Genomic DNA, 14,085 nt, shown 5'->3' with positions numbered 1-14,085 from the left:
CGAATCCATGCTGCAGTATCTTTGGACGAAGTTCTGTTGACATCCGAAGATTGATAAGGACATGAACAGTTGTCCCAGAACTGCAGAGATTGTCGTCACTCGCACTGAAGGATCCAAATCGAAACTGCAAATTAACAATTACAACAACATTAATTTAATCTTATGATTAAGAATTCAATGCAAATTGTAAAGTATACTATAGAAGAAATACAATGAACATAAATTTAGGGAAAATCTTCATAATTGTAAGTAACTAATTGTAATTTCACAAAAATTATCAATATTTTAATGAAGCAAATCCTAATTTAGAATATTTGTTATTAAGGAAGAAAACAACAGAAAATTAAATGTAAAATTGAAGAAATTACAACAAAATTTTATAAATTCAAATCTTCTTTAAAATTTCATGTATAAAAAATTATTTAAATTGTTTATTAATTGTAGTGCAAAATTAATAAATAAAATGTATAAAAAATTGTTATATTTTATAAACTAAAATAATTGAAAATTGTTTAATAAAAAAAACATAAAAAAATAAATAAAAAATGGAAGAAATATGTGAAATTTTGATAATAAATAATAGAAACTTAACTAATTATCGAAAAATGTATATAATTTCACAAAAATCATCAATATTTTAATGAAGCAAATCTAAATTTACAATTTTTGTTATTAAGAAAGGAAAAACCAGGAAAAGTAAATGTAAAATTGAAAAAGTTACAACAAAATTATATAAAATAAAATCTTCTCTACAATTTCATGTATATAAAATGATCATAATTCTTTATTAATTGTACAGTAAAATTAATAAAGAAATTGTGTACAAAATTGTTATATTTTTAAACTAAAATAATTGGAAATTGCTCAACAAAAAAGAAGATAAAAACATTAAAAAATAATATAAAATGGAAGAAATCAGTGAAATGTTGATAATAAATAATAGAAACTTAACTGATTATTAGAAAAAGTATATAATTTCACAAAAATTATGAATATTTTAATAAATTCAATTTAAATATACAATTTTTGTTATTAAGAAAGAAAAACAACAAAATTAAACGTAAAATTGAAGAAATTACAACAAAATTATATAAATTTAAAAAAAATCTCAAAAATTTCATTTTTATAAAATTATCTTAATGCATTGTATAAAATTGTAAGTAACTAATTATAATTTTATAAATTAAGTAATAAATAATGTAAACTTAACTAATTACCAAAAAAGTAAGTAATTTCACAGAAATTATCAATATTTTAATGAATTCAATATAAATTTACAATTTTTGTTATTAAGAAAGAAAGAAAAAAACACAAAATTGAAGAAATTACAACAAAATTATTTAAATTCAATACCAATCTTCTCGAAAATATCATATATATAAAATTATCTTATTGTATTCTATAAAATTGTAAGTAACTAATTATAATTTCACAAATTAGGTAATAAATAATGTAAACTTAACTAATTACCAAAAATGTATATAATTTCACAAAAATTATCAATATTTTCATGAATTCAATCTCATTTTACAATTTTTGTTATTGAGAAAGAAAGAAAAAATACAAAATTAAATGTAAAATTGAAGAAATTACAACAAAATTATATAAATTCAATAAAAATCTTATCGAAAATTATCTTATTTTTTTAATTAATTGTAGTGTAATATTAACAAAGAAATGATTAATTGTTGTGTAAAATAAATAAAGAAAATGTATATAAAATTGTTATATTTTATAAACTAGTATAATTGGAAATTGTTCAAGAAATAAAAGAAGGTGAAATGGAAGTAATCAGTGAAATTTTGTTAATAAATAATAGAAAATATAACTAATTATTAAAAAAAATATATAATTTCACAAAAATTATCAATATTTTAATGAAACAAATCTCATTTTATAATTTTTGTTATTAAGAAAGGAAGAAATTATAACAAAATTATATAAATTAAAAAAAAAATCTTCTCAAAATTTATTAATTGTAATGTAAAAATTATAAAGAAAATGTATACAAAATTGAAGAAATCAGTACCAATAATAGAAATAACAGAAACTTAACTAATTATCAAAACAAGTATTTAATTTCACAAAAATTATTAATATTTTAATGAATTCAGTCGAAATTGTAGTGTAAAATTAAAAAAGAAAATGTATACAAAATTGTTATAATTTTGAAACTAAAATAATTGGAAATTGTTAAACGAAAAAATTATAAATTATTCATTTGAAATCTATATAATTTAATGTAATAAATCGAGCGAAATAATAACAAACAAAAAATGTATAAACGTATAAATTATTGACAGGACAATTAGAGATATGCGCGCACTCAAATGATCCGCGATAATTACAGCATCGAATATTTATAAATTCGTTTCCATTTCGATTATTTGTTTAAAACTCATTGAAGTTTTAAATTAATAATTGTCGAGGGTTTCGCGACCGAAACACCACCACCACCACCCACACTCCGCATTATTAAAATTAAATTCAGTTCTCCGCAAACAAACCACTCACCGAATGAATCATTACGTGCAATTTACATTTTAATGCAATTTTCAGTAATTAATTGTGATATGTTCTTTCTCTAGATTGGTTTTTCGTGATGTGATTGATCGTTTTCCATTAGTTTTCTGTGTACAAATAATATTTAATAAATTTATTTCAATTTATTAGTTTGTGCTCTCAAAAAGATACATAAACCTAGTTTTAGGTGCCCCCACGTTAGTCACCAAAAAAATTGGTGATTTTTATTCAACACTTTATAATTCTTGTATTATTTCAAGACACAAATGACAAATTGTTTATTTCAATTGATAAATATTGAAGAAAATATGAGATTTACTTTAAACTAATTGCTAAAAAAATTGTTTATAATTAAATAATTTACTCTTTTTTTTCATACGTTTCTTCTATTTATTGCTTAATATGATTGTTAGGTACTTAAATAATTGTTTAGTAAACTAAAATTAGTCAAGAAATGATTGTTGAATCATGAAAATATCACCTGAAAAAGTGCCCCACGTTAGTCACCAAACAAAAAATTGTATTGATTTTTATTCAACACTTTATAATTCTTGTATTATTTCAATGCACAAATGACAAATTGCTTATTTCAATTGATAAATATTTAAATAAGTGTTTAGTATACTAAATCGTTTGAAGAAAAGATGAGATTTACTTTGAACTTATTGCTTAAAAAAATTGTTTATAATTAAACAATTTACTCTTTTCTTTCATATATTTCTTCTATTTATTGCTTAATATGATTGTTAAGTACTTAAATAATTGTTTAGTAAACTAAAATCAGTCAAAAAATGATTGTTGAATCACGAAAATCTCACTTGAAAAAGTGCCCCACGTTGGTCACCAAAATAAAAAAAAACAATTTCCAAACAATTCTTTCTATGTTTTTTTGATTATTATTACATAATTCATTAAACATACAATATTTAAAGCATATATAACAAATTTATATACTATTAGAAAAAAAAATGGTTGTAAAAAATATAATTTTTAAATTAATTTTAAAATTTTATAAATAAGTTAATTCTTTACTTTTTTGCTTAATATTGTTGTTATGTAGTTAAGTAAACTTCAGTTACTTAAAAAAATGATTGTTGAAAGATAAAAACTATGTGACTTACTTGAGAAAGTCCATTCGTCCACCTTCGACGTTCTTCTCGACGACATTCGTGATGCCTCCTCCTTCAATCGTTCCTTTAATCATCATGCCAACGCTGAGGATGATCATGGTCAATCCTTGCATGACGTCGGCGAGGATGGCTGCTTTCAAACCGCCCTGAGAAGAAGGAATGAAAGAATTTAGTGTGAAGATCAGATGGATGTGCATGTGTTTGAAGTGTTGTTTCAGGTGGATGGATGAGAAGCTCAATATCGACGGTGAATTATTATTATTATGATCCAAGTAGGTTGAGAGAGGCCCGAAGGGCTGCCCTTAATATTGCAATCGAAGGTTCGCTCAGGGGATGGATGCATAATTAATCCTCGCAACGTACGACGAGATTGTTTACCAAACCTGGGCAAACTAATCGTCTATTAGTCGCAACTTCAATACATAATACTTGCATATAGACACTGTAATTACACCCCTACATTGTACATTAATAGGCCTTCAATGTCTCTCCTCTCTCTGAACTACATAGCTAATGAAGAGCAAGTGAAGCGATGGGAGGCAAAAAACTAAACAGCAAAATCAGCAGATAAATTAGTGAAAACTATGGTAAATGTAGTCGTTTTTGATACAATTTCATTGCGTTTGCAATTTCGTATTAATCTGTATATAGTCTTACAGTTTTATGTAAAATATTAACAGAGGAGAAACAAAAATCAAATTTCCAACAAAAGCAATAAGAAAATGAGAGAAAAATGTTAGTTTTTGACAAAATTCTATTGTAGTTTGTTGAGTTCTGAAATTTTCTATTGTACTGGCTAAACTTTTATAGTTTTCTTTAAAAATTAAAATTGTAATAAAAACCATAAGGAAATGAGATAAAAATGATTACTTTTGGACAAAATTTCATTGTTTAAATTTTTCTATTAAACTGGCTAAAGTTTTATGGTTTTATATATTAAAAATGAAGCAAAGAAACACAATTGTTTATTACAACAAAAACCACAAGAAAATGAAAGAAAAATTATTAGTTTTTGACAAAATTTTATTGTAGTTTGTTGAGTTCGATGTTTCCTATTAAACTGGCTAAAGTTTTATGGTTTTATATATTAAATATGAAGCACAGAAACACAGAAACACAGATAAAAATTATAACCAAAAAGCACAGGAAAATGAAAGAAATTTCAAAGTTGTTTGTTGAGTTCGTTTTTTTCTATTAAACTGGATAAAATTGTATAATATTATATTAAAAAATCAAGCATAGAAACGAAAATCTAAATTACAACAAAAAGCACAAGAAAATGAAAAAAATATTAGTTTTTAATAAAATTTTCTTATAGTTTGTTATATAAAAAGAAACAAGCAAATAATCAAAATTCTAAATTAAAATAAAAACCATTAGAAATTATTAGTTTTTGACAAAATTTTCTAATTTTATATTTTTATCTAAAAAAAAACAAAAACAGAAACAAAAATCAAAATAATTAGAATAACAACAAGAAAATAAGTGAAAAACTATGGTAAATGTATTGGTTTTTGATACAATTTTGATGCAGTTTGACGAATTCGAAATTTTCTATTAAACAGGCTATAATTTTATAGTTTTATACAAAAAAAACAAGCACAGAAACAAAAATCTAAATTACAATAAAATGGTAGAAAAAATCTATGGTAAATGGATTAATTTTCGATACAAATTCGATTTCAATTTCATTTTGTTACGTTCAAACTTTTGTCTTAAAGTTATAAAAGTTTTAATGAAAAAGAAAAACACAAACAAAAATCTAAATTATAATGAAAATGAAAGGTTTTTTTGTATTTTGTGACAAATTTTCAATGGATTTAATTTGTTAGACAATTTGATAGTTTATACAACAAGAAAATGAGAAATTTTTGTCTTTATGTTAAAAACAATAAACAAAAAAATGAGAGTTATTTATGTGTTTTTGTTTATAACTTTATATAAAACTTATTGCAAAGTTTTATAATTTTGACAGAAAAACAAAGCAAAATACAAATTGATATAAATTACAACAACATAAATGATAACTTAAATTGTTTCCAACTAAATTTCGTTGCAATTCGAAACTTTTGTATTAAACTTGTTTTACATATATACAATCCTCCGGACAATTTATACTTTTGAGTTAGAAAACAAACAGACAAAACTGCGAGAACTTCATCGCAGCAAAGAAAAAAAAACACTTTATAACTCTTCCTGCTTCTATTAAACCACAAAAGATGTACACATCGTTGTCTTCATACAAAACATACACAGACTTATCCTCTTTCGTATTACGCATTCAAATTTATACGAGGAATAATTAAATCCATCTCGGAATAATTATCGCGCTTTAAGATTTCCCCAGCATCCGTATTACATCCACGATATTTGACTTCAAAACTAAAATTTCAGATTATTCATCTGCACATTGCATAATACACTATCTTTTAATATAATTATTAAACATAAGATTTATAACATACTTTTTATACACAGTTATTTATCTTGATTTTTTTCAAAAAAAAATATATATCTTTTAACTATTTATTACAAATCTGAAAAATTTGCATTAATAGTAAATATTTGACTTCCAATTAGGTTTTTTTACATTAAAAATTATATAATTTCATTGATTGTAATCGAAATTATCAAATTTATATAATTTAAAAAAAAAATATTTTCGATGTTTTTTTAATATTAAAATTAAAGATTCATTTATAATCAAAAAACGACTTAATTTACATGAAATATAAACAAATATAATCGTTTATTTATCATAAATAATAATCGGATATTTTTGAAAGGAAACACCAAAGAATCAAATTTGAAACGAAAAACTATTGCGTTTTTAATTTCGTTTCAAATTTAATTCCATTGAAGTATTAGTATCAAATCATACTCTATTATTGTTATAAACCACAATAGAACTTGTATACAGCAAAATTCGATGCAAATCGTTTATTTTCTTCCAGTTACACGCATTAATTGCGTAATAGATTCGAAGAAAACACGAAGGAAGCGAAAAAAATAACGTAATTTTCCAATTGAACGAAAACAGAACTTCTGTGCATATGTTTATTTATGCATGATATATTTGTTTTATTACGCATTTAGTTGACATTCATATTGATGCGGTTTATAAACTTGAGCGATTTATTGTGTTTGTATTCAATATAAATGTACTAGTAGGAAATGTATCAATAAACAAGAAAAAACTTATAATTACATCAAATATATAAATTATTTTATGCAGAATGTATAAAAAAATGTTAATTAAATAAATTTTTAACTTAATTAATGTATAATAATTCAATTATTTGCATAAAAGAAACCACAGAAAAACCACAGGTGTTGAACATGGATTTGCGGTTTTTCCTGATTAAAACAGTTGCATTTATTTAACACCTAATAAAGGATTGACCACAATCACTTTCTTTCATAAGGAAGCCAATAACCATCAAGACTGTATAATTTATACGTTTACTTTACATATTGTTAATTCTTTGAATGAGAAATAAAAATCTATTTTTATGTTTGTTTGTTTTAAATCAATTAAATTAATACAAGTTTTTTGTAAAATATTTATTAAATCCAATAAACTCATTAGAAACATTAAAATTTTATCTTTAATTTGCATATTCGTTGATGTAATTAGCGTAAGTTTTTATCAAGTAAAATATGAAAAACTTTTATGTTCGAAAATTATTGCTCAAATTCGACAACTCATTAAAGACGTATAGTATGGAACTCATATCTAATAATAGGATTTTTGGAAAGGCCATTTTTTCATCTTTAATTTGTTTACTCACTAATCTAATTAGCGTGCGTGGTTGCCAAATAATTAAAGGAAAGGTGAAGAATTGCAATAACATAGAAAAATCGTCACATCTCTGTCAATAATCAAGATTACGTAAGAGTAATTATATCAAAAGATACGTAATTTCATGCTTATTCAGCTGTAATTATGAAATTAATAAAAAAGTTTTTAATTTGTATGTTAATAAAAAAAAATATAAAAATTTTCAAAAAAAATTGCAAATATAAAAATCTTTGTTTATTTAAAAAAAAGGAGTAAATAAATGTAACAATATGATGAATACAATATATTTTACTGTACAAATAAAAATAGCTCGAAAAGGTCACCAAAGTTTATGTTTTTTTGCTCGTGTTTGAAAGTAACAATTTTTGAATTGAATTATGGAAAAATAAATTGTTTACATATTTCTACAAGGTTATTTTACTCTAATCTATATTCCGGGCATTATCATAATTAATTTGTTTCGAACGTGTTAATGTTCTCATTGTTTTCAACACTTCTTTAAGAGAATTACAATGAGTATTTTTTGTGCATCAAAAAACAAGTATTATTAACTGCTTCAAAGTTGGAATTAACTGAATGATTAACTGAAGAATTACAATGCTTATAGAAGAAATAATAATGATCAAACATAAATTGTAATGAAAATAATGTATTTTGTAGAGATTCTTGCATTCATGATTCGAATGAATGAATTGAATGAATCATCGTTTCTGTGGATTTCGGTGAAGACGTCACGCGATTTCTTGCGTAGGGTTTTCGTACATTTTTCATGCAGGAAATCGCAAGAAACGCAGCCTACTCTACAATCGTCAATTCACGCTTTACGTAATGTATTTCAATTAGGAATTAGTCTACAACGACGATGATGCGCATTGTTTGAATGAAACAATTCTGAAGGCGTGCAAAAATCTCTATTTTTTTTTAGATTTATTACGTTTTGTATGAAATAATTTGATTGTTAAGATGAATTTATTTCATAATTTTGATAATAGAATATTTGAAAATTGTGTTGTTACGAAAATATCCAAATTTTACGTATTGCACTCGAGGTTTTATAATATTTCTAATAGAGTATCTCATATTAAGAAAATTACATTTTTTACCCGTCTATAATACGCACTTTTTTGCTTCTAAAGAATGTCAATTTTACGTATTATACTTATAATCTTTAAGGTACTTCCAATAGTGTTTGAGCACTAGTTGAGTATTGAAAATTGCATCCTTTTACTCGTCTATAATACGCACTTTTTTCTTCTAAAGAATGTCAATTTTGCGGATTATACTTATAATCTTCAATGTACTTCAAATAGTGTTTGAGCAATAGTTCAGGTATTGAAAAATTACATATTTTACTCGTCTATAATACGCACTTTTTTGCTTCTAAAGAATGTCAATTTTACATTATACTTATAATCTTCAAGGTACTTCTAATAGTGTTTGAGCACAAGTTGAGTATTGAATATTGCATTCTTTTACTCGTCTATAATACGCACATTTTTTCTTCTAAGGAATGTCAATTTTACGTATTATACTTATAATCTTCAAGGTATTTCTAATAGTGTTTGAGCAATAGTTCAGTATTAAAAAATTACATATTTTACTCGTCTATAATACGCACTTTCTTTCTTTTAAAGAATGTCAATTTTACGTATTATACTTATAATCTCGTATTATACTTATAATCTTCAAGGTACTTCTAATAGTGTTTGAGCACTAGTTCAGGTATTGAAAAATTACATATTTTACTCGTCTATAATACGCACTTTTTTTCTTCTAAAGAATGTCAATTTTACGTATTATACTTATAATCTTCAAGGTACTTCTAATAGTGTTTGAGCACTAGTTAGTATTGAAAATTGCATTTTTACTCGTCTATAATACGCACTTTTTTCTTCTAAAGAATGTCAATTTTGCGTTTTACTTATTATACTTATAATCTTCAAGGTACTTGTAATAGTATTTGAGCACTAGTTTAAGTATTGAAAAATTACATATTTTATTCGTCTATAATACGCACCTTTTTTTCTAAAAAAAATATCAAATTTTCGTTTTATACTTAGAATTTGAAAGGTTCTTCTAATAGTCTTTGAGCACAAGTTCAATAATGAAAATTGTACTTTTTTACTCGTCAATAATACGCACTTTTTTTTTCTTTAAAAAGTGTAAAATTTTCGTATTACACTTAGAATTTGCATGGTTCCTCTAATAATATTTGAGCAGATGTTCAATAGTGAAAATTGCATTTTTTTTTGCACTTTTTTCTTCTAAAGAGTGTCAATTTTGCGTATGATACTTATAATTTGCAAAGTACTTCTAATAGTGTTTGGTTAGTTCAGGTACTGAAAAATTACATATTTTACTCGTCTATAATACGTACCTTGTTTTTCTAAAGAATGTCATTTTTGCGTTCACAAGTTCAATATTAAAAAAATACATTTTTTACTCATATATAATACGCACTTCAAATTAGTTTCTTAAGTGAATGTATTATTCTCGAGATTTTATGATTGTTTTAATTGCATATATGAGCACTTGTTCTATATTGAAAATCTCTCTTTTTTGATAAAATAAGTTCAAATTTTGGGTATTATACTCGAGATTTGAGGGTAGGTAGGATATAGTGGAAATTATATTGAAAATTCCTATTTTTTCTTTGTTAAAATAAGTATAAATTTTATGTACTATACTCGAATTTCATGGTAGTTTTATTTAAGTATATGAGCACTAGTTCAGGTATTGAAAAATTACATATTTTACTCGTCTATAGTACGCACTTTTTTGCTTCTAAAGAATGTCAATTTTATGTATTATACTTATAATCTTCAAGGTACTTCTAATAGTGTTTGAGAACTAGTTCAGTATTGAAAAATTACATATTTTACTCGTCTATAATACGCACTTTTTTTCTAAAAAGTGTCAAATTTTCGTATTATACATATAATTTGCAAGGTACTTCTAATAGTATTTGATCACAAGTTCTATATTGAAAAAAATACATTTTTTACTCGTATATAATACGCACTTCAAATTAGTTTCTTAAGTGATAGTATTATACTCGAAATTTTATGATTGTTTTAATACAATATATGAGCACTTGTTCTATATTGAAAATTCCTCTTTTTTGATAAAATAAGTGTAAATTTTGCGTATTATACTCGAGATTTCATGGTAGTTTTAAATAGAATATAAGAGCACTTGTTCAATATTAAAAATTTCTCTTTTTTTTTTGTTAAAATAAGTATAAATTTTATGTACTATACTCGAATTTCATGGTAGTTTTATTTAAGTATATGAGAACTTGAAAATTCTTCTTTTTTTCTTAAAATAAGTGTCAATTTTGCATTATACTATAGTAAAAATTGTAAATATTCAGAATTATAGAGTAATTTCTAATAAAATAATGTAATTATTATTGAATTACTATTGTTGCTGTTGTATTTGAGTATTATATATTGTTGTTTGCGCAAATTGAGCGTTTATCAAAGTGGATAAAAGCGATGCGCCCCAGGGATGTGTGAGTATGTTAGTGCGGCAGCAGCAGCAGCCCAACTCTGATTATCGTTCCAAAATAAATTAATAATTAATTGTAATTTGCTATGGGAATGCTTTAAATATTTTAGTGCAGAGCACGTAATGAGCACCGTGCGAAATTAATTTTTGCTGCATTAACTATACGACCCATCACATCACACAACGGCCATTCAAAATAACAGCGAATTCAATGAGTTAGAGAGAAAGAGATAGAGCGAGAGAGATTGGATGCATTTGGCGCGCCCCAATTCCGATTCAAATTCGAATTCGATTACCTTTTAATACTCTCTGTCTGCGTTTTAGAAGCGCGCAATCAGCGACAGGTAATTAAATTCGCGATTAATTTTACATTGTTATTTGATCACAAACAAAAATATATGTATATATAACACAAACGTACATAAATTTATGTTTCATATGCATTCATTGGATCCATTCAATCTATTATAGTTTACCAGAAAATCAAGAAAATATCGAAATTTTTTTCAGCGTTAATTTTTCTTTTTTTTAAACTTTGTACACGAATTACAGCCAAATAGATGAAATCACAGTAATATATGAATACTCGCTACATTCCGCAAAGATCCAGCTTTAATATGCAACTTTTACATTCATTCAATCTATTATAGTATTCAAGAAAATTACTAAAATGTGAAAACACTGCTTTTTTTCGAGCGATAATTTTACATATTTTTTTTTCAATTTTGAACTCGAAGTACAGCCAAACGGATGAAACCACAACAATGTATGAATACTCGATAAATTCCCCAAATATCCGTCATTCATATGCATCTTTTAGATCCATTCAATTTATTATGGAAAAACACTACAACGTGAAAATCATTGCGTGCGTATAATAGTCTAAATATTTTTATATCGCAATGCAAGAAAAATGTTCGTTTTGTATATTTTTCCATGTAAAATATCGAAAAATTATCGGAATATCTATATTTTCCAATAAATAAAAATGATACGCAGAAAATAGTTTCTCTATTCGAAATATTCACATGCAAATATTTTATATGGAATGTATTACTTCTTTTTTTGTTATCTATTTTTTTTTAACTGGAAGGTTTTTCCACTTTTCCTGAATAACTTTCATTCTTATCAACTGATTAATATATATTTTTTTAAATTTTATGCTTTGTATAGATTTCTAATATAATTATTTAATTTAATGACAAAATTTTAAATTGAATCGAAAAAAAATCTAATTATATCCATTTATTATTTGAACCATTAATGTTCTTTACATAATCCATAAATTTCCTAAGAAGATTCCTCACAATTTGATTACGTATAATCAAAATCATGCGAAATCTAATTGATTTTTTTTTCTTGTTGTTGTTGCTGTTTCGTGCTACTTTGCTGATTAATGCCGACTCGTCGTTTAATGCACTAAATCTTAATTAGATCGAATTAATCTTACTCAGCTGAGAGCCAAATCCGCGCTTTGAGTCCTCTCCCCCCGTCCCAAATCCCACATGATTTATGCAGCAATGAATTATTGAAAATTTTAAATTATAAACAAATAATAAGTAATTATTCATAATTTCACTAATTTCTGTTTTTATAAACAAACTCAATACCTTTTAATTAGTTCAATATTAAACATTTTTTTGTTTGTTTCGAAAAGTTGTTGCTCTTTCTTTTCGGGGGTGGCAAAAAGTTCGTCGCTCGATTTTCGAAACTTTTCAAGGATAATTAAATTTCGTGCGACGTCCCAAAGTTTCGCAACGGGATGCAATTATATTTAAATTAGGCGTTTTATGTAATGAGCATCGATTGGGCAGAGAGTGAGTAAAAAAAAAGTTTCCAACGTAATCGTGATTACGCAGAAATCCTTAACCCTCGAAGTTAACCAACTCTGAAGAACGGCCATTAAAAAAGTTTATTTTTTAACAGTTTGTAACAGTTGAGTGGAGTATCGTACACATTTCGTAGTAGGCTTGTTGGAAAGATCGCACTTTTATCTTTAATAATCAGTTTAAATTATTTAATTCGTATGCGTAATTATCGAATAATCAATTAAAATGTAAAGATCGACAATGTTGAAAAATTGTCAAATGATGCAGAAATTAAATACACAAAGATGAATTGATGAAGTTGTGAAGACTTACCAGAATTGTGAATATGATGCTGACGATGGTGATGCCAAAAATTGAGGCCCAATAGGGAATTCCAATGACTGTGTAAAGGGCGACGCAAGGTGTGAACACGGTGACACCTTGATTGAGGAGTTGCCTGACGATGTAAGTTCCCGAAGCCAAACACCTGACCAGTCTGGATTTGAACCTCAAATCCAAGTATTGGTAAACGGAGGTGATGCCCAGACTGAAGTAGACCGGTACGAAGATGAAGCAGACTATGGGATAAGCTAAGATCATCCCGTACAGCGTCTCCCACATAGCGCTGCCTCGATAGAAAAGCTCGGAAGGATATCCTGAAAAGAAGAATTTCATGTAAAGAAAAAAAGAGAGACAATTCTCCAGGCATCTGCACAGTCCCTCAAGTGGATGTTTTTCATGCAAATTGAGTGCTTATTTTGCAGAGACTGTTAACTCACCCAGAAAGGATCTGACGCCCAGCGTTCCTCGAGCTATACTCAACATCATGGCACCCATGGAAACTTTACCGGCTGCGAAAACATAATCAGCTTTGGTCTTCTCCTTCGCACCGAAGAACCTCGAGTATACAGCGACAAATGTGCTGGCTATAACGAACACTATGAAGACCATGTAGTCCCATAGCATATTCTTAGTATCAGACATCTTGATTTATTCTGTAAATAATTAAAAAAAAAACATAATTAGTTTATTATTTTTTTATCTTGGTAAATGTTTATTATAATTAGTTTATTATTTTTTTATCTTGGTAAATGACATTTGTTTATTTGTTTCGTTGTTGTAGTTACGTAATTTTTGTTTTTATTTTGTTTCATCAAATATAAGACAAATTAGGATAGAAAAAACAATTGATCATCAAAGTGCATAATTTGTGCAAATTTGGGAAGGCAAGATTTCATATAACAGGAATTTGCACAAATTATTAGAAATATTTCCAAAAATAAATTTCATTTGTATATCAAATTCTAATCGA

At 25.7% G+C, this 14,085-nt stretch overlaps 1 protein-coding gene across 1 annotated transcript in view; it reads right to left on the bottom strand.

The window, feature by feature from the left end:
* Positions 1-14,085, bottom strand: part of LOC108565795 (sodium-coupled monocarboxylate transporter 2-like) — a gene marked incomplete at its 3' end in the record, with an annotated part of 34,248 nt that continues 20,163 nt past the window's right edge. Inside the window, 4 exon segments of the mRNA XM_017925412.1 lie at positions 1-124; positions 3,645-3,799; positions 13,107-13,429; positions 13,553-13,768. Of these exon segments, the coding sequence (XP_017780901.1) occupies positions 1-124; positions 3,645-3,799; positions 13,107-13,429; positions 13,553-13,757 (807 nt within the window).

Source organism: Nicrophorus vespilloides, unplaced genomic scaffold (assembly GCF_001412225.1).
Source record: "Nicrophorus vespilloides isolate i.1.1-1 unplaced genomic scaffold, Nicve_v1.0, whole genome shotgun sequence".
NCBI classification, from domain to species: domain Eukaryota; kingdom Metazoa; phylum Arthropoda; class Insecta; order Coleoptera; family Silphidae; genus Nicrophorus; species Nicrophorus vespilloides.
This window is presented reverse-complemented; position numbering and strand designations above follow the sequence as displayed.